This window comes from Rana temporaria, chromosome 1 (genome assembly GCF_905171775.1).
Source record: "Rana temporaria chromosome 1, aRanTem1.1, whole genome shotgun sequence".
Classification (NCBI taxonomy): domain Eukaryota; kingdom Metazoa; phylum Chordata; class Amphibia; order Anura; family Ranidae; genus Rana; species Rana temporaria.
In genome coordinates, this window is record NC_053489.1 from 674,139,596 (window position 1) to 674,161,995 (window position 22,400).

The 22,400-nt window shown below is 48.6% G+C and overlaps 1 protein-coding gene across 1 annotated transcript in view; it reads left to right on the forward strand.

The window, feature by feature from the left end:
• ARID3C (AT-rich interaction domain 3C) overlaps positions 1-22,400 on the forward strand; it is a 262,968-nt gene that overhangs the window by 11,257 nt on the left and 229,311 nt on the right. The window contains exon 2 of the mRNA XM_040335638.1: positions 10,750-11,436. Within this exon, the coding sequence (XP_040191572.1) occupies positions 10,750-11,436 (687 nt within the window). The remainder of the gene's footprint in view (positions 1-10,749; positions 11,437-22,400) is intronic.

Here is a 22,400-nt window from a genome sequence, read left to right on the forward strand (position 1 = left end):
CTTGTCACTCTTCCATAAAGGGCAGATTTGTGGAGAGACGACTAATAGTTGTCCTGTGGACAGATTCTCCCCCCTGAGCTGTGGATCTCTGCAGCTCCTCCAGAGTTACCATGGGCCTCTTGTTAGTTGGGGGTATCAGAGTAAAGGGGGCTGAATACAAATGATCACCACACTTTTCACATATTTTTTTGTAGAAAATTGTGAAAACAATTTATCATTTTTCTTCCACTTCACAATTATGAGCCACTTTGTGTTGGTCTATCACATAAAATCCCAATAAAATACATTTACGTTAAAATTTCAAGGGGTGTGAATACTTTTTCAAGACACTGGGGGATATTCAGAAAGAGATACGACGGTCGGATCTTTGCGGCTGATTCATAAGAATCAGTTGCGCATAGATCTCCCTTAGATCCGACAGGTGTAAGTGACTTACACCGTCGGATCCTAGGCTGCAATCTCCCGCCGGCCGCTAGGTGACGCTTCGGTTTTTTACGCGACTAATATGCAAATTCCGATTTCCGCCGATTCAGAAACGAACGCCCGCCCGTCGCTTTTTTTTTTTTACGTCGTTTGCGTTCGGCTTTTTCCGGTGTATACTTACCCCTGCTATATGCGGCGTATCCAATGTTAAGTATGGCCGTCGTTCCCGCGCTGAGTTTTGAAATTTTACGTCCTTTGCGTAAGTCAGTCGCGAATACGGATGGACATAATTTACGTTCACGCCGAAAACAATGATGTTCTAGCGACGTCATTTGGAGCATGCGCACTGGGAAAAATCGCGGCCGGCGCAGGCGCAGTACGATCGGTGCAGGGACGCGCCTGATTTAAATAATACACTCCCCCTAGCCGCGGAATTTGAATTCCGCCGGGGGAGTTACGATCCGCCGGCGCAAGTTTCGAGGTAAGTGCTTTCTGAATACAGCACTTGCCTCAAAAAATTGCGCTGGCGGATCGTAAATAAGATAGATTACGTGGATCTAAAGATCTGCTGATCTATGTGAATCTAGCCCACTGTGTCTATCTATCTATCTATCTATCTATCTATCTATCTATCTATCTATCTATCTATCTGTCTATCTATCTATCTAACTATATATCTATCTATCTATCTATCTATCTATCTATCTATCTATCTATCTATCTATCTATCTATCTGTCTATCTATCTAACTATATCTATCTATCTATCTATCTATCTATCTCTATATGTGTGTGTGAATCGATAGATAGACAGACAGATAGATAGACAGACAGACAGACAGATAGATAGATAGATAGATAGATAGATAGATAGATAGATAGATAGATAGATATAGAAAAGAAACACGCCCCCCCCCCTTAAAATAATCCCATTTTGTTGCTTTGCAGTCTGAAATGAAGACGGCGCCAGTTTCATTTTATCCAGCTGAATTTTTCTAGTGCAGGTTATAACATCCAAGTGAAAGATTTACCAACAACATGTCAGGAGAAAAATCTAAAGTCTATTATGTGCAAAGTTAGTAGGGACAAATCCCAACACTAAAGGCTGGAATTAAAGCTATAGGTGGTTGAACAAAATACTGACACACAGGGGGGTGATCCTTTTTCCAACTCATTGGTTCTGTTTATTTTTTTATTTTAATTTTTTTCTGACATGTTGGTGTTATATCTTTCACTTGGATGTTGTAAGTTGCACAAGTAAATACAGCTGGATAAAACAAAAACTGTGCCTGTCTTCATTTCAGGCTGTAAAAACTTGATTATTTTAAAAGGGGGGGGGGGTGATTCTTTTCTATACCCACTGTGTATATATTTCCAAATAAATATGATCTTTGAGAGAGTTTGTGGTAAAAAAGAAAAAAAAATGTAAAATGTTCATATAGACTGCTTGCTGTGTTTCTATCTCTGACATATACCGCAGCGATGTACAGAGAACACTGAGCCAGTCACAAAAGTCTTTGTACCAGAGGAGCTTACACTCTAATGTCCCCCCCCCCCAGTCACACACTATTATTATTATTATTATACATTTATATAGTTCTAGCCAGAGGAGCTTACACTCTAATGCCCCACCCCCCCACAGTCACATCAGTCTCTGTACCAAGGGAGCTTACACTCTAATGCCCCCCCCCCCCACAGTCACATCAGTCTCTGTACCAAAGGAGCTTACACTCTAATGTCCCCCCCCCACAGTCACATCAGTCTCTGTACCAAAGGAGCTTACACTCTAATGCCCCCCCCCCCCACACAGTCACATCAGTCACTGTACCAGAGGAGCTTACACTCTAATGCCCCCCCCACAGTCACATCAGTCTCTGTACCAGAGGAGCTTACACTCTAATGTCCCCCCCCCCCCACAGTCACATCAGTCTCTGTACCAAAGGAGCTTACACTCTAATGTCCCCCCCCCCCCACAGTCACATCAGTCTCTGTACCAAAGGAGCTTACACTCTAATGTCCGTCCCCCCCACAGTCACATCAGTCTCTGTACCAAAGGAGCTTACACTCTAATGTCCCCCCCCCCCACAGTCACATCAGTCTCTGTACCAAAGGAGCTTACACTCTAATGTCCGTCCCCCCCACAGTCACATCAGTCTCTGTACCAAAGGAGCTTACACTCTAATGCCCCCCCCCCCCCCAGTCACACACTATTATTATTATACATGTATATAGCTCTGACATATACCGCAGTGGTAGATACATGAATTAGGGGGATTTTAATGGTGCCACAAATAGATACAAACAATGAATGTTTTTCAAGAAAAATATTTTTATTACAAACAAGTGGGTATAAAAAGAGAGAAAATATAGATAACTCTCTATGACATAGAAAAAAAAATCATCACAGATAGATAGAAACAATATATGGAGCTATATAAATGCCTGTAGGCTCTACATGTTTCGCTGCAGTGCTTCTTCAGGAGCTGTAAGGCAATAATTGGCTAGAAAAAAAAAGAAAACATATAAGATATACAGAATAAACAAAACACAAATATCAAATCATAATATATAATACAAATAAATAACCTTGAATACAATATAATATATAAATGGGAAAAAATGTATGAAAGTAAGAAAAAGCAAAATGGGAAATAATACACACCCCAGTTATATTGGTCTCCGGCAATTATGGGTCTCAAAGAGGGGGATGAGTATACTGGTAATAGGAAACCTACCTATCATACATGTGGTATTAGATTATATTCAACTCCTATTGTTCAGATGAAAAAGGCAGATAGGGGAGCATCAAAGTCCAGCCAGTTCAGTGCTGTACAGGGAACACTGAGCCAGTCACATCAGTCTCTGTACCAGAAGAGCTTACACTCTAATGTCCCCCCACAGTCACACAGTATTATTATTATACATTTATATAGCTCTGACACATGCTGGTTTACATATATTTATGTGACTGACATGCACATTGAATGTAGACGTTGTCCTCGCTGATGCTGCATTACATCATACTTGCCAACTGTCCTGAATTTGCTGGGACAGTCGTGCTTTTTATTAAACTGTCCCGATATGGTCGTGTCCCGGAACATATACTGTGCCCTGCTGATCCCAGTGTTGTGCCCTCCTGACCTCCCCCTGTACTGTGCCCTTTTGTATTGCCCCCTGTACTGTGCCCTTCTGTATCCCCCCTGTACTGTGCCCTTCTGTATCCCCCCCTGTACTGTGCCCCCCTTCTGTATCCCCCCTGTACTGTGCCCTTCTACATTCCCCCTGTACTGTGCCCTTCTACATTCCCCCCTGTACTGTGCCCTTCTGTATTCCCCCCTGTACTGTGCCCTTCTGTATTCCTCCCTGTACTGTGCACTTCTGTATTCCCCCCTGTACTGTGCCCTTCTGTATCCCCCCTGTACCGTGCCCTTCTGTATTTCCCCTGTACTGTGCCTTTCTGTATTCCCCCATGTACCGTGCCCTTCTGTATTCCCCCCTGTACTGTGCCCTTCTGTATCCCCCCTGTACTGTGCCCTTCTGTATTCCCCCCTGTACTGTGCCCTTCTGTATTCCCCCTGTACTGTGCCCTTCTGTATTCCCCCTGTACTGTGCCCTTCTGTATTCCCCCCTGTACTGTGCCCTTCTGTATTCCCCCCTGTACGGTGCCCTTCTGTATTCCCCCCTGTACTGTGCCCTTCTGTATTCCCCCCTGTACTGTGTCCTTCTGCGTTCCCCCTGTACTGTGTCCTTCTGCGTTCCCCCTGTACTGTGTCCTTCTGCATTCCCCCTGTACTGTGTCCTTCTGTATTCCCCCCTGTACTGTGCCCTTCTGTATTCCTCCCTTTACTGTGCCCTTCTGCATTCCCCCTGTACTGTGCCTTTCTGTATTCCCCCGTGTACTGTGCCCTTCTGTATTCCCCCCTGTACTGTGCCCTTCTGTATTCCCCCCTGTACTGTGCCCTTCTGTATTCCCCCCTGTACTGTGCCCTCTGTATTCCCCCCTGTACTGTGCCCTTCTGTATTCCCCCCATGTACTGTGCCCTTCTGCATTCCCCCCGTGTACTGTGCCCTTCTGTATTCCCCCTATACTGTGCCCTTCTGTATTCCCCCTGTGTACTGTGCTATTCTGCATTCCCCCTGTACTGTGCCCTTCTGTATTCCCCCCTGTACTGTGCCCTTCTGCATTCCCCCTGTACTGTGCCCTTCTGTATTCCCCCGTGTACTGTGCCCTTCTGTATTCCCCCTGTACTGTGCCTTTCTGTATTCCCCCGTGTACTGTGCCCTTCTGCATTCCCCCTGTACTGTGCCCTTCTGTATTCCCCCGTGTACTGTGCCCTTCTGTATTCCCCCGTGTACTGTGCCCTTCTGTATTCCCCCTGTACTGTGCCCTTCTGTATTCCCCCCTGTACTGTGCCCTTCTGTATTCCCCCCCCTGTACTGTGCCCTTCTGTATTCCCCCCTGTACTGTGCCCTTCTGTATTCCCCCCCTGTACTGTGCCCTTCTGTATTCCCCCCTGTACTGTGCCCTTCTGTATTCCCCCCCTGTACTGTGCCCTTCTGTATTCCCCCCTGTACTGTGCCCTTCTGTATCCCCCCATGTTAAGATTGCAGCGTGTATGGGCGATCCATCAATCTGCTCGGCTCATATCCAAAGTAAATCATAAGGAACTTTTCTTAAAACAAGTCGCATTGTTACCGTCTTGTCATCGGATTAATACAAGCCATTAGCGCGGTGCGTGCGGGAAGTGCTGTGCGTCACGTTATAGATTCCCCGGGAACGTGGCGATCTGTTCGATAGTCGGTACGAGGGAAGGACGGCTCCTCCTTGACTTCATTAGATCATTCAATTTGTTGATTATGTTGTTGGGAAAACGAGACGTTTCCTTTCGTATAAATCACGGCAATAATTATATCTGTCGGGGGCCATTTCATTTTACATCCTAATTTTCCAATCGATGAGCCGATCCTTATTGTGATGAACGAGCGGCGGAGCGGAGCTGGGAGTGTGTGTGGCGGGGCTCCGGGAGGATTGACCAATCGCCAAACCGCTATCCAACCGCTGAGGGGCCATTAATACTTCAGTGTCTATGGCCAGAGGTGGAGAACCTCAATGGACCCCCCCACCCTAAACTGATGTCTCAGATACTAGAGACTGACCCCCCCCCCCGCTAATCCTTTCTTTATCCTTAGAGATCGAATCCTGAGATTCCTGTGCTAAGTTCTCACCCGCTGTTCCCATTATGAGGGGTTCCCACCATCCCTGTGCTGAGTTCCCGGGTCTGTACACCCGCTGTGCCCATTATGAGGGGTTCCCACCATCCCTGTGCTGAGTTCCCGGGTCTGTACACCCGCTGTGCCCATTATGAGGGGTTTCCACCATCCCTGTGCTGAGTTCCCGGGTCTGTATACCTGCTGTGCCCATTATGAGGGGTTCCCACCATCCCTGTGCTGAGTTTCCAGGTCTGTACACCCGCTGTGCCCATTATAGTTACATAGTTACATAGTTAGTCGGGCTGAAAAAAGACACAAGTCCATCCAGTTCAACCACAAAAAACAAAATAAAAAAACACAGTAAAATCCTATACACCCAACTCCATACCCACAGTTGATCCAGAGGAAGGCAAATGAGGAGGGATGAGGAGTTCCCATCATCCCTTTGCTGAGTTCCCGGGTCTGTACACCCGCTGTGCCCATTATGAGGGGTTCCCACCATCCCTGTGCTGAGTTCCCGGGTCTGTACACCTGCTGTGCCCATTATGAGGGGTTCCCACCATCCCTGTGCTGAGTTCCCGGGTCTGTACACCTGCTGTGCCCATTATGAGGGGTTCCCACCATCCCTGTGCTGAGTTCCCGGGTCTGTACACCTGCTGTGCCCATTATGAGGGGCTCCCACCATCCCTGTGCTGAGTTCCCGGGTCTGTACACCTGCTGTGCCCATTATGAGGGGTTCCCACCATCCCTGTGCTGAGTTCTTCCCGGGTCTGTACACCTGCTGTGCCCATTATGAGGGGTTCCCACCATCCCTGTGCTGAGTTCCCGGGTCTGTACACCTGCTGTGCCCATTATGAGGGGTTCCCACCATCCCTGTGCTGAGTTCCCGGGTCTGTACACCTGCTGTGCCCATTATGAGGGGTTCCCACCATCCCTGTGCTGAGTTCCCAGGTCTGCACACCTGCTGTGCCCATTATGAGGGGTTCCCACCATCCCTGTGCTGAGTTCCCGGGTCTGTACACCCGCTGTGCCCACTATGAGGGGTTCCCACCATCTCTGTGCTGAGTTCCCGGGTCTGAACTGCTTTACCCAATATACGGGGTTCCTACCATCTCTGTGCCCAGGAGCAGAGTCAGGAATGATAACAGGGGAATCTTACTGCTGGGGCATCCAGAGGCTGTCTCGCCCTCCAAGCTCCGCCTACATCCGTCGCGCTCGGGTGGGCTGATCCTTTAATGACGGGTTCTCTTTAAATCCTAGCTCTGGGGAAATGGAGGGCAAGTGGCGTCCATCATATTAAATCACGTTCATGGAAAACAAGCGGAAAATTCATTACAACAAGCGAGCGCAGGGAAAGGTTAGGAGATGAATTTCCCGATTGACTTCCGTAGAGGAGACTTTATAAATCTATAATAAAGATTATCAGGAATAATTCTCATTTATTACAAATCATTACCGACGGCGCGATGCAATCTGAGATTATAAAATGAAAATCGCCCGTCTTTGTACTTATACGTTTGGAGAGCGCCGTGCGTTCCTTCACTTGCCGCATGCTTGTTCCAGGTCGGGATTGAATTGGGGGGAGGGGGGGGGGATCCGCATGACAGCCAGAAAAACTGCATTTTCAGGAGGTGTAACCTAAATAAGATAATTGTCCAGTATGTGGCAGTGGGATTGGTTGGTGAAAATGTTTTATACTTATAAATAAATATAGAGAGATGTCGCCGTATAGAAACACGCAAATGTCCCCGCTATGTACTAAGCAGCCATTAGATTTCCTGTGTTTGCCTATCGATCCGGAGAAATGTCACAGACGTGAATTATAATCTGTGTTGCAGTTCATATAATTGCTGAAATAACAGTCTTCATTTTTTCTGTTTGTCCACCTTTCCCCTCCCCCACCCCACGCCCTTTTCCCCCGTCCATCTCTCTGCGCTCCTTCCTATATCTCTTTCCTTACTTCTGCTTTTCTCGGCCTTTTCCTTCCTTTTTTTTCCTTCCATGTTTATCATCAAATGTTTCCTTATTTTTTCTGTGTGTTCAATTCATTCTGCTCGACTTTTTTATTGTATTTGTTCTGATTTCATTTTTATTCTCTTCTGTAAACATGACTTTCTTTGCTTTCGTATTTCTCTGTTTCTTCCTTCTTTATATCTGATGCGGAATTTCGACATGCTTTTCTTTTCATTCTTTTTATTCCTGTAATTTACCACCTCTCCTGTCTCCTCGTCCTCCCCACCCTTTCTATCTGCTTTCCTGCCCTTCTTCCCTGTCCCCTCTTCTCCCTACCTCTTCTGTCTCCTCCCCCCCTCACCCTTCCTGTCTCCTCCCCTCCTGTCCCCTCTACTCCTTACCTCTTTTATCTCCTCTCCCCCTCACCTTTCCTGTCTCCTCCCCTCCTGTCCCCTCCTCTCCCTACCTCTTCTTTCTCCTCTCCCCCTCACCTTTCCTGTCTCCTCCCCTCCTGTCCCCTCTACTCCCTACCTCTTCTTTCTCCTCTCCCCCTCACCTTTCCTGTCTCCTCCCCTCCTGTCCCCTCTACTCCCTACCTCTTCTTTCTCCTCTCCCCCTCACCTTTCCTGTCTCCTCCCCTCCTGTCCCCTCTACTCCCTACCTCTTCTTTCTCCTCTCCCCCTCACCTTTCCTGTCTCCTCCCCTCCTGTCCCCTCCTCTCCCTACCTCTTCTTTCTCCTCTCCCCCTCACCTTTCCTGTCTCCTCCCCTCTGGTCCCCACTTCTCCCTACCTCTTCTGTCTCCTCTCACCCTTCCTGTCTCCTCCCCTCCGGTCCCCTCTTCTCCCCACTGCTCCTGTCTCCTCCCCACCCCTCCTGTCTCCTCTACTCTACTCTACACCCCTCCTGTCTACATTCCTCCCCTCCTGTCCCCTCTACTCCCTACCTCTTCTGTCTCCTCCCCGCCTGTCCCCTCTACTCCTTACCTCTTCTGTCTCCTCTCCCCCTCACCTTTCCTGTCTCCTCCCCTCCTGTCCCCTCTACTCCCTACCTCTCCTGTCTCCTCTCCCCCTCACCTTTCCTGTCTCCTCCCCTCCGGTCCCCTCTACTCCTTACCTCTATCTCCTGTCCCCCTCACCCTACCTGTCTCCTCCCCTCCTGTCCCCTCTTCTCCCTACCTCTTCTGTCTCCTCTCCCCCTCACCCCTTTTGCCTACTCCCATCCCCACTGCTCCTGTCTCCTCCCCACCCCTCCTGTCTCCTCTACTCTACTCTACACCCCTCCTGTCTACATTCCTCCCCTCCTGTCCCCTCTTCTCCCTACCTCTTCTGTCTCCTCCCCTCCTGTCCCCTCTACTCCTTACCTCTTCTGTCTCCTCTCCCCCTCACCTTTCCTGTCTCCTCCCCTCCTGTCCCCTCTACTCCCTACCTCTCCTGTCTCCTCTCCCCCTCACCTTTCCTGTCTCCTCTCCTCCGGTCCCCTCTACTCCTTACCTCTTCTGTCTCCTCTCCTCCCCACCCCTCCTGTCTCCTCTACTCTACTCTACACCCCTCCTGTCTACATTCCTCCCCTCCTGTCCCCTCTTCTCCTCATCCCTCCTGTCCCCTCTCCTCTCTTTCTCTTCTGTCTCCTCTCCTCCCCTCCTGTCACCTCTACTCTACACTCCACCCTTCCTGTCCCCTCTTTTCCCCATCCCTCCTGTCTCCTCTCCTCCCCACCCTTTCTATCTGCTTTCCTCCCCTTCTTCCCTGTCCCCTCTTCTCCCTACCTCTTCTTTCTCCTCTCCCCCTCCTTGCCTACTTCCATCCCCACTGCTCCTGTCTCCTCTCCTCCCCACCCTTTCTATCTGCTTTCCTCCCTTTCTTTCCTGTCCCCTCTCCTCCCCACCCCTCATGTCTCCTCTGCTCCCCTCCCCACCGTTCCTGTCTCCTCCCCTCCTGTCCCCTCTACTCCCTACATCTTCTGTCTCCTCTCCCCCTCACCCCTCTTGCCTACTCCCACCCCCACTGCTCCTGTCTCCTCTCCTCCCCACGCCTCCTGTCTCCTCTCCTCACCACCCCTCCTGTCTCCTCTGCTCCCCTCCCCACCCTTCCTGTCTCCTCCCCTCCTGTCCCCTCTACTCCCTACATCTCCTGTCTCCTCTTCTCACCACCCCTGTCTCCTCTGCTCCCCTCCCCACCCTTCCTGTCTCCTCCCCTCCTGTCCCCTCTACTCCCTACCTCTTCTGTCTCCTCTCCCCCTCACCCCTCTTTCATATTCCAATCCCCACTGCCCCTGTCTCCTCTCCTCCCCACCCTTCCTGGCTCCTCTCCTCCCCACCCCTGCTGTCACCTCTACTCTACAACCCTCCCATCTACACTCCTTCCCTCCTGTCCCCTCTTCTCCCCATCCCTCCTGTCCCCCCTCCTCTCTACCTCTTCTGTCTCCTCTCCTCCCCTCTTGTCTCCTCACTCCTCTCTTCCCCTCTCCTCCTCTTGCTACTTCCTCTTCTTGCTACCCCTTCTGTCTCCTCTCCTCCTGTCTGTTCTACTCCTCACTCCTCCTGTCTCTTCCCTTCTCCTCCTTCTTCTCCCTACCACTTTGGTCTCTTCTCCTCCCCTCCTGTCTCCTCTACTTTTCACTTCTCCTGTCTCCTCTTATCCCCTCCCCTCCTGGTCCTCTACTCTCTACTCCTTCTGTCTCCTCTCCTCCCCACCACTCCTGTCACCTCTCCCCACTGTTTTGGCTGCTCTCCTCTCCTCAAATTATGTCCCTTCTCCTCCCTACCCCCTCTTGTTTCCATTACTTCCACCCCTCTTGTCCTCTCCTCTTCCTGCTCCTCTTGTCTCTCTACTTTTCTTCCCTCCCACTTGATTTTTTTCCTCTCCTGTCTCCTATTTTCCCCATCACCCCTTCTGTTTCCTCACCTCTCCATACCTCCTGTCTCCTCTCTTCTGCTTTTCTACCCTCCTGTCTCATTTCTCCTCCTTACCTGCTCTTTTGTTTACTCTCCTTATTTCTTTATTACTTTTCTACCCACCCCTTCTATCACCTCTTCTTCCTCCCCTCTTGTCTCTTCTTCCATCCTACTCCTTTCTTCATTGTTTTTCTGCACTCCTCTTTCTCTCTTGCCTCTACCTATCACCTTCTTTTCCTTTCTAACTACTTGTGTCCCCCACTTCCAGCAAGCAGCATTCTCTACTGCTTCCTCTCTCCCATCTCTCCTTGTTGCTACTTCTTCCCATCACGGCTCCCCTTATCCCATTTCCCGTCCTACCCAGCCCCCTCAGACAGTCTCTACAGGTGGCGGCGGAATGAGGCTAGAAGCGGTCATGGAGAACTTACAGCGCCAACAGGCTGCTCGTTTGGCCTTGGAGGAAAAACTACGACAGGAAAAAGACAGAGAACTGCGTTGTTTGGTAGAGTCACGCATCCAGCAACAAGCGTTGGCCATACGCCATTACCAAGCCGCCGTAAGGGCAGCAGCCGCTGCAGCAGTGACTACCCCCACAATCGTGAACAACACCAATACATCCACCACTACCACAGCATCGAGCTCAATCTTATCCCAGAATCGGACTTCTCTGATCTTTCCTCAAACCCCAATCCAGAAATCGGAGGATGAAGACTCTAAGCACAAAAGTGAAGGAGAAGAGCCGGACTTTGACGATGATGATATGGATGACGAGGAAGGAGAAGAAGAGGAGGAACATATGGAGATGAACTCAAATATACAACCTGGCTCACCTAGCAAGGGACTGTCAAGGGTCAACCAATCACAATTACCAAATACTAGTTCCCAGTCAAACACTTTATCTCCCAATGGACAATCGGGCCATCATGAGTGGACGTATGAGGAGCAGTTTAAACAGGTAAGGCACAAGACCTAACATTTTATTATTCTGGGCCTTCTTCTTTAGCAAGGAAATGCTGAACTTTGTCCAACTTTTGGATAAAGTGGAGAATGATTAAATACCGTCGGTTGTTTGAAATTTCTTGGAAAATTCTATGCAATTTTGGATTTGCCATCACTTTTTGTGTCACGGTTACAAAGATAGGGTGAATTCTCCTTAGTGGAAAAGCACAAAGTAGATATTTTCCAGCACACCATGGATCGAAGTAGCATCCAAATGGATTTTTTATTGCATGATTGCATCACAAGAACAGTGCAACGTTTCAAAGTCACGCAGGACCCCTTCGTCAGGCATGTGAGGGTCCTGCAAGACTATGAAACGTTGCACTGTTCTTGTGATGTAATCATGCAATAAACAATCCCTTAGGACTAGGGTTGTCCAGACTCGTACTCGTACTCGCGCAAATGCTCCCGATACCTAAATAGAATACTTTTTTTGTATTTATCAACATGTTCTATGAAAATTCTTTGAGTTTTTTACTACTGCGTGACAAGCAAATAAAACATTTTTATTCATTTTTACTCATTTTTATTCTTTTAGAATGTCTTGAGTTAGAGTTCTTCATAATTCTAAAGAAAATATCCTTAGTCTGTATTGTGGTTTGAAAACTGTCACATGACATTTAAAAAAAGTATCGGTATTCGGTATCGGCGACTACATGAAAAAAAGTATCGGTACTTGTACTCGGTCCTAAAAAAGTGGTATCGGGACAACCCTACTTAGGACGCTACTTTGATCCATGGTGTGCTAGCAAATATCTACTTTGTGACTTTCTGAGCCAGTTTCCAGATGGTTGTTGCTGCAGCACTCAAATTTTTGAGAGTTTATTCAGGAATGTGTGCGATGGGAATATGGAGCCTTAGTGGAGACACATACAGCAAATCAAAACTGACATGGGTCCTATCCATTGCTTACTCCATCCAAAATGTATAATGTTCTGGATTCAGATGAAATCCAATAGGAGATGTCCGCATTGGATCCCCTGATGTTGACCTCTAGATATGTCCAGTTTAGAACCCTTGCCAATCAGCATTGACTAGGCTACCATTGCTTAAATGTGTTTGGCTTTCTTCAGCTGCCCTTGAAAACCTTATGCTGTTCAGGGTTTTGGAGATGGGCTGTACCTGTGTGGCGTATATCATATTGGAAACTAGCAGGATTCTGAAGGCAGGCTTTGACTATCCTGACACCTCTACTTACAGGTGTCGGTGGGTCAGGGAGTTAGGTGAAGGTAGTGGTTTTCTATTTATGTAAATTTAAAGTGTACTTGTGTTTCTTTTTAGGTATTTATTTCATAATTACAATTTTCCATTGTTGGGGTGGTGTGAGACCCCATTGCTGTACCCTAAGTAATTAGTTTCAGTAGAGATTTTTATTTTCTTCCTTCACACTCTGGTTTCTGTAAGGCTTGGAAGGGGGAATGAGATGGATCATGTCTCTGCAGAATGTATGTGAGTTCCCTGGATCCAATGGGTTTCTGATTATTTATATATATATTATTATCATTTTATGTGACAATAATCTTTATTGCTGCACATAACTACCTACAAAGCTACAAAGCTTGTCTGTTTTTGCCATTGGAAATGGCCTGATCTCAAAGAGATAGTTGGGAGGCAGGTTGAACAACTCAAATTTCTTTCCCCCGTCTCTAGCTTAAAACTCCCAGACAGACCCAGATTTCTAAGGTATCCTTACAAAGTCAGATATTTCCAAAAACATTACAGAAGAGGGAATAGATATGCATCACCAAAGGTGTTCAAGGTGATACAACAGGTACTGCACACAGCTTGAGCGCATCAATACTTGAATACAATATGTGCTCCACCGTTGGGGTGGCCCCAACATTGGGGTGGGCCCAGCTACAGAAAATTTTACAAAGTCAGATATTTCCAAAAAAATGGCAGAAGAGGGAATAGATATGCATCACCAAAGGTGTTCAAGTTGATACAAAAGGTACTGCACACAGCTTGAGCGCATCAATACTTGAATACAATACATGCTCTATCGTTGGGGTGGCCCCACCATTGGGGTGGGCCCAGCTACAGAAAATAAAAAAAAAGTGATTTTGTGCCTCAAATTTCTCTCTCTCAATAAAAACTCCCTCCAACTTCTCAATGCACTTTTGAGGGAAACCAAACACGACAGTTGTCCCTAGAGGAGTAGGTGAGGAGGAATTTCAGAAGAGAACAAAATTGCTGTTTATGCTTGAATGAGTTTTTCCTGTTTTGTTTCCAGGACAAGAAGTGAGGGCGAGCCTCCCCACTTTGTATACATGCCAATTTAAAAACCAACAAAACCCTGTAATGTTTGATCTGTGGTTCCACCTCAACTTGGCTATTTTTCATGACTGGTTTGTACAGCTTGAGAGCCATTTCAACTCTTTATTTGATTTTGGGTTTAAATAAATAAGAAAATAGCAGGGGCTGCGTTCCGGCTAGCAGAACACAATGAATACTGGCAGCGGCTATAGTAATAAAATGTAAAAAAAATTGACAGGCTGGTTGTAACAACTTGGGTACAATCAGCCTGCCCATAGATGGATGGAATCTTGGCTGGTGCCTACTGAAGCGGCTGAATTTCGATCTATGTATGGATGGCTTTACTATGACAGCCAGGTTCAGCAGGAACCGGCCGAGATTTGCACCGTTAATGGGCAGGCTAAATTGTACCAAGTTGATTGATTGATCAACGTGGGTACCAGTGGTGTGTGCTTTAATTGTCGCCACTGTGCCCATTCATGCCGCTGTGCCAATTGTCCCCATTGTACCCACTGTGCCTATTGTCGCCACTGTGCCCATTGATGTCACTGTGCCCTTCGTCGCCGCTGTGCCCCTTTCCCCCCCCCGCCCGGCACTTACCTTTACTGGAGTCAGCCATCCACGTCCTCGACCCTCGATGAGACGCCTGTCAGTCTTATCCAAGACTGCATTCCGAGGATAAGCTTCCGGGGACCCGAGGGCTGTACTCGGAAAGCCTATCAGAGCCGCTGGCTCTGATAGGCACTTCCGTACAGCCAACCAGCTGCCGTTATTCAGATGGTCGGCGCCTCATGTCCGACCATCTGAATAGTGGGCGGCAGCAGCGACAATAAAGTTATTAGACTCATTGGCGCTGAGAGCCAGAGGGGGCGGGGCTCCAGCGCCTTCTATGGACGAACCGCCACTGGTGGGTACATCTAGCCTGCCAGACTTTCTTGCGATTATCAGCCGCTAGCAATAATCACTGTCTTCTTCCAGGGGGCGGGGGGCTTTCCCCCCACCCGCCGGAAGCAGACAATTGCTCGGGAAAAGGGATTTCCCTGTCAGCACTGTCTGTGTTCATGGGGGAATTATGTGAATTTGCATATATTGCATGTATAGCCTGCTTATGTGGTATTTTGTGAAATAGGAGTGGATGGCATCCATGGTTCTCTCAGGAAAGGTCTGCTTTGCTTGCACAGCAGGAAGAAGCTTCATTATTGTCAGCTTGATTATAAGCCGTGTATCAGGAATATCCTAGGGTACAAAGGGCGCTGATGGGCGAGAGGAATGTACAGCTCGTTACAGTACATACAGTCCAAGATTAGACATTATGGTGAATATAAACATGTATAATACCAGGCGGTGGTGAATTATTGTCAGAGGCAGATAAGGGAGAACTCGATTACCTACGTGGAAGGGGACTCTGAATCATTGAATCTCTGAATTACTTAATAATAATAAAAAACAAAATCAGGGTCAACCTGAAAGGGTACAATTGAAACATGTATTGGCGTATATGAATTAGCATGCGCAGTAGCGATCCGTGTTCCCATATAACTGCGGTCCGAGTTTGCCCACTCACTAAACAAAAAAATGTGCATGTGCCAAGCTAAAAAAACAAAAATAAAAAGCAATACTCTATGTCAGGGGTGGCAAACTCAATTTTATCGTGGGCCGCATGGGCATTATGGTTGTCCTCAAAGGGCCAGTTGAGCACCACACACCATCTTACACCAGATGTTAAGAGCCCCCCACCATCAGAAGTCAAGAGTCCCCCACCCTCTCTTACATCACAGTTCACCCCCCTTAGGCCCCTTTCACACGGGGCGGATCAGTAATGACCCCCCCCCCCAAGTGAACCTCCACTTGCTCAGCGGGGATCGCTCTGTTGATCCCCGCTGAGCCGGCGGATGACAGGGCGGTCCCTGCACACTGGGCAGGGACCGCCCTGTCTTTTCTCCGCTCTCCCCTATGGGGGGATCGGATGAACACGGACCGTCTGTCCGTGTTCACCCGATCCGATCCGCCAGACGGATGGAAATGTAGGTTTTTCCTCCGTCACACTTTGGCGGATCGGAGCGGGTCGGATGTCAGCGGGCATGTCACCGCTGACATCCGCGGCTCCATAGAGGAGCACGGAGCGCCCGTTCAGGTCTGCCAAAAAAACTGGCAGGCGGACCTGAATGGGCCGCCCATGTGAACGAGCCCTTACCCTGTGCTGCCATAGGCTCTAATAGGCTTCAAAATAGGGTGGGCTTGGAGTGCCATAAGCCCACCCAACAGCAAATTTAACGCCCACCCCCCAAGAAGAAAATTACCACCGGCCGCCACTGATTGCTGTTACAATGTACTGTCATGAATGGGTTACAGCTGTGATTACTAGTGATCTGTAAATGACTACAGTTACAGGGTGCTTTGATTGGCCCAGGTACCGTGTGATAGCTGTGAGCCAGTCAGAGCATATCCATCATTTCAGCGGGCCGTCCGGTTTAGGATAATGGTGGTCTCTGCAGCGGATTCGCCGCAAGATCACCGTTATCAGCGGCTTCCCGGAGCCGTTGGTAGCGGCAGAGGTGATCGGGTCCTTCTCCTTCCTGGGTATGGATACGAGTGAGGGGGAAAATGGCCCCTCCACCCGTCTCCATACCATAGCAGGGCGGAAGTGACGTCAAAACGGGGGCCATACCTCTTAAAGGGCCATTTTTTTGTTATTTTTTTCAAATGACAAAATTTTTATTTTTAAAAAGAGCATAGGAAACAGAGCTGTTATTTTTTAAAGACTGTCTTCAGTGAATGTCTCTCTGGATCCACACTGACACAGAGGGTCCAGGTACCGTGTGATAGCTGTGGGCCAATCAGAGCATAGGAAACATAGCTGTTATCCCTTAAAGTCTGTCTTCAGTGGATGTCTCTCTGGAACAACACTGACACGGGGCAGAAAGAACTTGTCTACACCATGACAGCCCAGGACCCAGATCACAAAAGACTACATCTTTCCCCTTTAGCATCACTGTCACTCCATAATGGCTCCCAGGGTACCTAGGTCTCTCTTGGAGATTAGGCAAAGTGTCAGGAAGTTTAAATCTCCACTGTCCATGGATCACTAAGATATCATTCTATCTAAGTGGACTGACCCCCCCAAAGGTGACATTGTAGATCTTTCATTCCACATTGGCCATCAGGGTTCCTCCACAGTGTCCATATTTCGGGATGCCATGGCGCCCTCACACGCCCTGACGTTAATTGTCTGGAAGTTCCCCATTGTCTTCACGTCTGGGGGTGATCGTTTGTCAAGCTGTGTCTATTTGTCAGAGGTTGTGTAAATAAAGAAACAACATTGGTAGCTGGCCCTCCACAGTCACAGGTAGATTAGCACCTGCCATCAGTAATCCCATAATCTGTAGACTGCCACAGGGCGCTAATAGCCCATAATACAACCATTAGGGGTCTTAGGAGGAATGGCTTTAAGGATGGGTTTCCTTCATTCACATTCCACAGACCAGGACAATCAGCGCTCACGCCTCCCCATCCTTTTAGCATCGGCTCTTCAACACCGGCCATACAGGTGACAACTTCAGGGCAATTGTGGAATCTCTCCATTGGGTTTATATTAAAGGGGAACTCCGGCATAATCAAATGTTCTCCGATCTCGGTGTGCGTTGTGTATTTCTTCCAGATCTGTGCAGTAATTCAGTGTGAGATTTTTCCTTTCTGTATTAAGACCACTCACTGCTGCTCTGTCTTCTTGTGCAGGGGGACTGGCCTTGTCTCCGCCCCTCCTGTGAGTTTCTGTAGTGGGTGGATCCTGCTAGGCCACTCCCACAGCTCTGCTCTCTCTCCTGGTATAGGGGTGACTGGCCTTGTCTCCACCCCTCCTGTAGTTTTCTGTAGTGGGTGGATCTTGCTAGGCCCCTCCCACAGCTCTGCTCTATCTCCTTGTGCAGAATGACTGGTCTTGTCTCCACCCTTTCTGTAGTGGGTGGATCCTGCTGGGCCCCTCCCACATCTCTGCTTGCTCTCCTGGTATAGGGGTGACTGACCTTGTCTCCACCCCTCCTGTAGTTTTCTGTAGTAGGTGGATCCTACTAGGTCCCTCCCACAGCTCTGCTCTTTCTCCTAGTACAGGTTGACTGGTCTTGTCTCCACCCCTTCTGTAGTGGGTGGATACTGCACAGCCCCTCCCATAGCTCTGCTCTCTCTCCTGGTACAGGGTGACTGGCCTTGTCTCCACCCCTCCTGTAGTTTTCTGTAGTGGGTGGATCCTGCTAGGCCCCTTCCACAGCTCTGCTCTATCTCCTAGTACAGGGTGACTGGCCTTGTCTCCGCCCCTCCTGTAGTTTTCTGTAGTGGGTGGATCCTGCTGGGCCCCTCCCACAGCTCTGCTCTATCTCTTAGTACAGGGTGACTGGCCTGGTCTCCACCCCTCCTGTAGTTTTCTGTAGTGGGTGGATCCAGATAGGCCCCTCCCACAGCTCTGCTCTCTCTCCTGGTATAGGGGTGATTGGCCTGGTCTCCACCCCTTCTGTAGTTTTCTGTAGTGGGTGGATCCTACTAGGTTCCTCCCACAGCTCTGCTCTTTCTCCTAGTACAGGTTGACTGGTCTTGTCTCCACCCCTCCTGTAAGTTTCTGTAGTGGGTGGATCCTGCTAGGCCCCTCCCACAGCTCTGCTCTCTCTACTGGTATAGGGGTGACTGGCCTTGTCTCCACCCCTCCTGTAGTTTTCTGTAGTGGGTGGATCCTGCTAGGCCACTCCCACAGCTCTGCTCTCTCTCCTGGTATAGGGGTGACTGACCTTGTCTCCACCCCTCCTGTAGTTTTCTGTAGTGGGTGTTTCTTGATAGCCCCCTCCCACAGCTCTGCTCTCTCTCCTGGTATAGGGGTGACTGACCTTGTCTCCACCCCTCCTGTAGTTTTCTGTAGTGGGTGTTTCTTGATAGCCCCCTCCCACAGCTCTGCTCTCTCTACTGGTATAGGGGTGACTGGTCTTGTCTCCACCCCTCCTGTAGTTTTCTGTAGTGGGTGGATCTTGCTAGGCCCCTCCCACAGCTCTACTCTATCTCATTGTGCAGAGTGACTGGTCTTGTCTCCACCCTTTCTGTAGTGGGTGTATCCTGCTGGGCCCCTCCCACATCTCTGCTTGCTCTCCTGGTATAGGGGTGACTGGCCTTGTCTCCACCCCTCCTGTAGTTTTCTGTAGTGGGTGGATCCTACTAGGTCCCTCCCACAGCTCTGCTCTTTCTCCTAGTACAGGTTGACTGGTCTTGTCTCCACCCCTTCTGTAGTGGGTGGATCCTGCTGGGCCCCTCCCACATCTCTGCTCGCTCTCCTGGTATAGGGGTGACTGACCTTGTCTCCACCCCTCCTGTAGTTTTCTGTAGTGGGTGGATCCTACTAGGCCCCTCCCACAGCTCTGCTCTCTCTCCTAGTACAGGGTGACTGGCCTTGTCTCCACCCCTCCTGTAGTTTTCTGTAGTGATTGGATCCTGCTAGGCCCCTCTCACAGCTCTGCTCTCTCTCCTGGTATAGGGGTGACTGGCCTGGTCTCCACCCCTCCTGTAGTTTTCTGTAGTGGGTGGATTCTGCTAGGCCCCTCCCACAGCTCTGCTCTCTCTCCTGGTATAGGGGTGACTGGCCTTGTCTCCACCCCTCCTGTAGTTTTCTGTAGTGGGTGGATTCTGCTAGGCCCCTCCCACAGCTCTGCTCTCTCTCCTGGTATAGGGGTGACTGGCCTGGTCTCCACCCTTCCTGTAGTTTTCTGTAGTGGGTGGATCCCGCTGGGCTCCTCCCACACCTCTGCTTTCTGCACAGGCTATGGACAGCGTAGTGATGATGTCACTGCTAATATCTTGGTTTTGCAAAGGCATTTGATGCACACAAAGTGGGTGTATATCCTTTGTGGCCGGAGTTCAGCCTTAAAGTAGAAGTAAACCCAATCACTAAAATTGATTCAATTTTTTTTTCTGTATTTTTTTTTGTAAAATAATCTCCTTTGATCCTTGTTTTCTTTTTACGGGGGGTGACAACGCCATGTCCCCTGTACCCAAACTGCGCTCCTGTGTTGTCACCCTGCCCGATGAAGACCACAGGTGACCATTTCAAGGCACATTACACAGACACGGCCCACTGGTGTCACCATTGGAAAACCTGCCATGAGAAATGCCATTGTAGACGGGAAGATCGGCAGCAACAAAGGATGGAGAACAGAAGTGACAACAGGGATTTAAAAAAAAAGGCGATTCTATCAGCACAGGGGACTTTGGTTTCCTGTTTGAAACCAGAACGTGATCACCATTGTGGATGGCGGTTGTCACAGGCAAATTCAATGTTTGTTATTTAAAGTAGATGTACACCCCCCCCCTGGCTGGGTGACATGTTATTTTGCCATGTGCTCTGTGTATTATAAATAATTGTCTTTGACCTCATCCTTTGTTCCCCCTCGGTGCTGCTGATCCCTCTGAGCCTCTTTGCATCCACTTCCGGGCTCTATGCTCTCCAGCGATGGCTGCGCGGCATTTCTCAGAACTGGTTTCCTGATGGTGACAACGGTGGACCATGTCTGAGGAATGTGTGTTCTGATGGTCATCTATGGCAGGGATCCTCAAACTACGGCCCTCCAGCTATTGCGGAACTACACATCCCATGAGGCATTGTAAAACTCTGACATTCACAGACATAACTAGGCATGATGGGAATTGTAGTTCCTGAACAACTGGAGGGCCATAGTTTGAAGACCCCTGATCTATGGTCTCAATCAGACAGGGGTGACAACGTGGGAGAACAATCAGGAGACAGGGACAGAGCGTTGTCACCCTCTAACAGGAAGAGTTAATATTATAAATTAACCCCTTCAATACCGGGCTTTGAGTGAGTGAGAAACTTATATAGCGCAAACAAATGCGAACTTAATCGCCTCAAGGCGCTGATTTTATACCCACCTCAATACCGGGCCTATTCTGGCACTTCTCTCCAAATCATCATTCTTTTGCTAGAAAATCAGGCAGAACCCCCCAAACATTATATATGTTTTTTTTTAGCAGACACCCTAGGGAATAAAACGACGGTCATTGCAACGTTTTATCTTGCACGGTATTTACGCAATCATTTTTCAAACGCCTTTTTTGGGGGGAAAAAAATTGTTTATGAATTTAAAAAATAACAAAACAGTAAAGTTAGCCCAATTTTTTTTGTAAAATATGAAAGATGATGTTACGCCGAGTAAATAGATACCTAACATGTCACGCTTTAAAATTATTGCACACACTCATGGAATGGCGCCAAACTTCGGTACTTAAAAATCTCCATAGGCGACGCTTTGAATTTTTTTACAGGTTACCAGTTTAGATTTACAGAGGAGATCTAGTGCGAGAATTGTTGCCCTCGCTCTAACGCACGCGGCGATACCTCACATATGTGGTTTAAACAGCGTTTACGTATGTCGACGGGACTTACGTGTACGTTTGCTTCTGCACGCGAGCTACCGGGGGCAGGGGCATTTAAAATTTTTTTATTATTATTTGATTCATTTTTTTACTTATTTATTTATTTTGTTACACTTTTTTTTTATTACTTTTATTCCTATTACAAGGAATGTAAACATCCCTTGTAATAGGAATGGCGTGTGACAGATCCTCTTTATGGAGAGAGTCGGGGGTCAAAAAGACCCTCCCCTCCCCCCACATCTCTCCTCCAGGCTGGAAAGCATGAGATCGGTGAAAAAAAATTTCACCGATCTCATGATTACTGTTGCTTACTAGCCGCAAGCGCAGCTTTGTTTGCTTACGGGGACCCGGGCGTGAAGTCATCACATCGCGCCCGGGCCTCCGACGGTCATAGAGATGACCGGTGACCATATGGTTACCAGTCATCTCTATGCTTCCTGACTACGCCGGACGATTCTTTCTCCGGGCCCCCGATGGCACGGGAGAGCCCGGAGAAGCACCGGATGGCGGCAGGAGGGGGGGGTGTCCCCTCCCGCCGCCTATAAGAACGATCAAGCGGCGGAACCGCCGATATGATCATTTTTTATGGTGCGCAGGATCACCGGCACTAAAGAATGATATCTGAATGATGCCTCTAGCTGCAGGCATCATTCGGATATCCCCCTGCAAAGCCCAGGACGTCATATGACGTCCACCCAGGATGGGGGATCCCATCTGTGGACGTCATATGTCTATGGGCTAGTATTGAAGTGGTTAATAATCGCTACTGTCTTCCTACTGCTCCTCCCAGCCAATCAGGAAGCGGAGGGAGCATAATTAGCAGAAAGAGGAAGCGACCGTATTGGCCGGTGCAAGGAAGGATGTATGGGCAGATCCAGAAGGAAAGATGGCCGCCGTCACTCTGCATCGATTCACAACCCCCCCGTTTGGAGCACCAGCCACCAACGAGGCTGAGATTTGAACCATTAATGGGCAGGCTGAATGTACCAAGTTGATTGATCAACTTGGGTACAACCAGCCTGCCGGATTCCCTTGCGATTATCGCTAGTGGCTGCTATAGCCACCGGCGATAATAAATGTTGCCTCTAGCGTTGCGTTTTTAAGTGCGTTTACGAGCGTACATATGCTTGCTTATGCGCGATTACATGCATACTGGGCTGAGATGTGTATGAGCGTAAACTCATTCTTCATTCTGCTAGCTAAAATAATAATTTATTTAAGCCAATAAAAATAAATGCATGC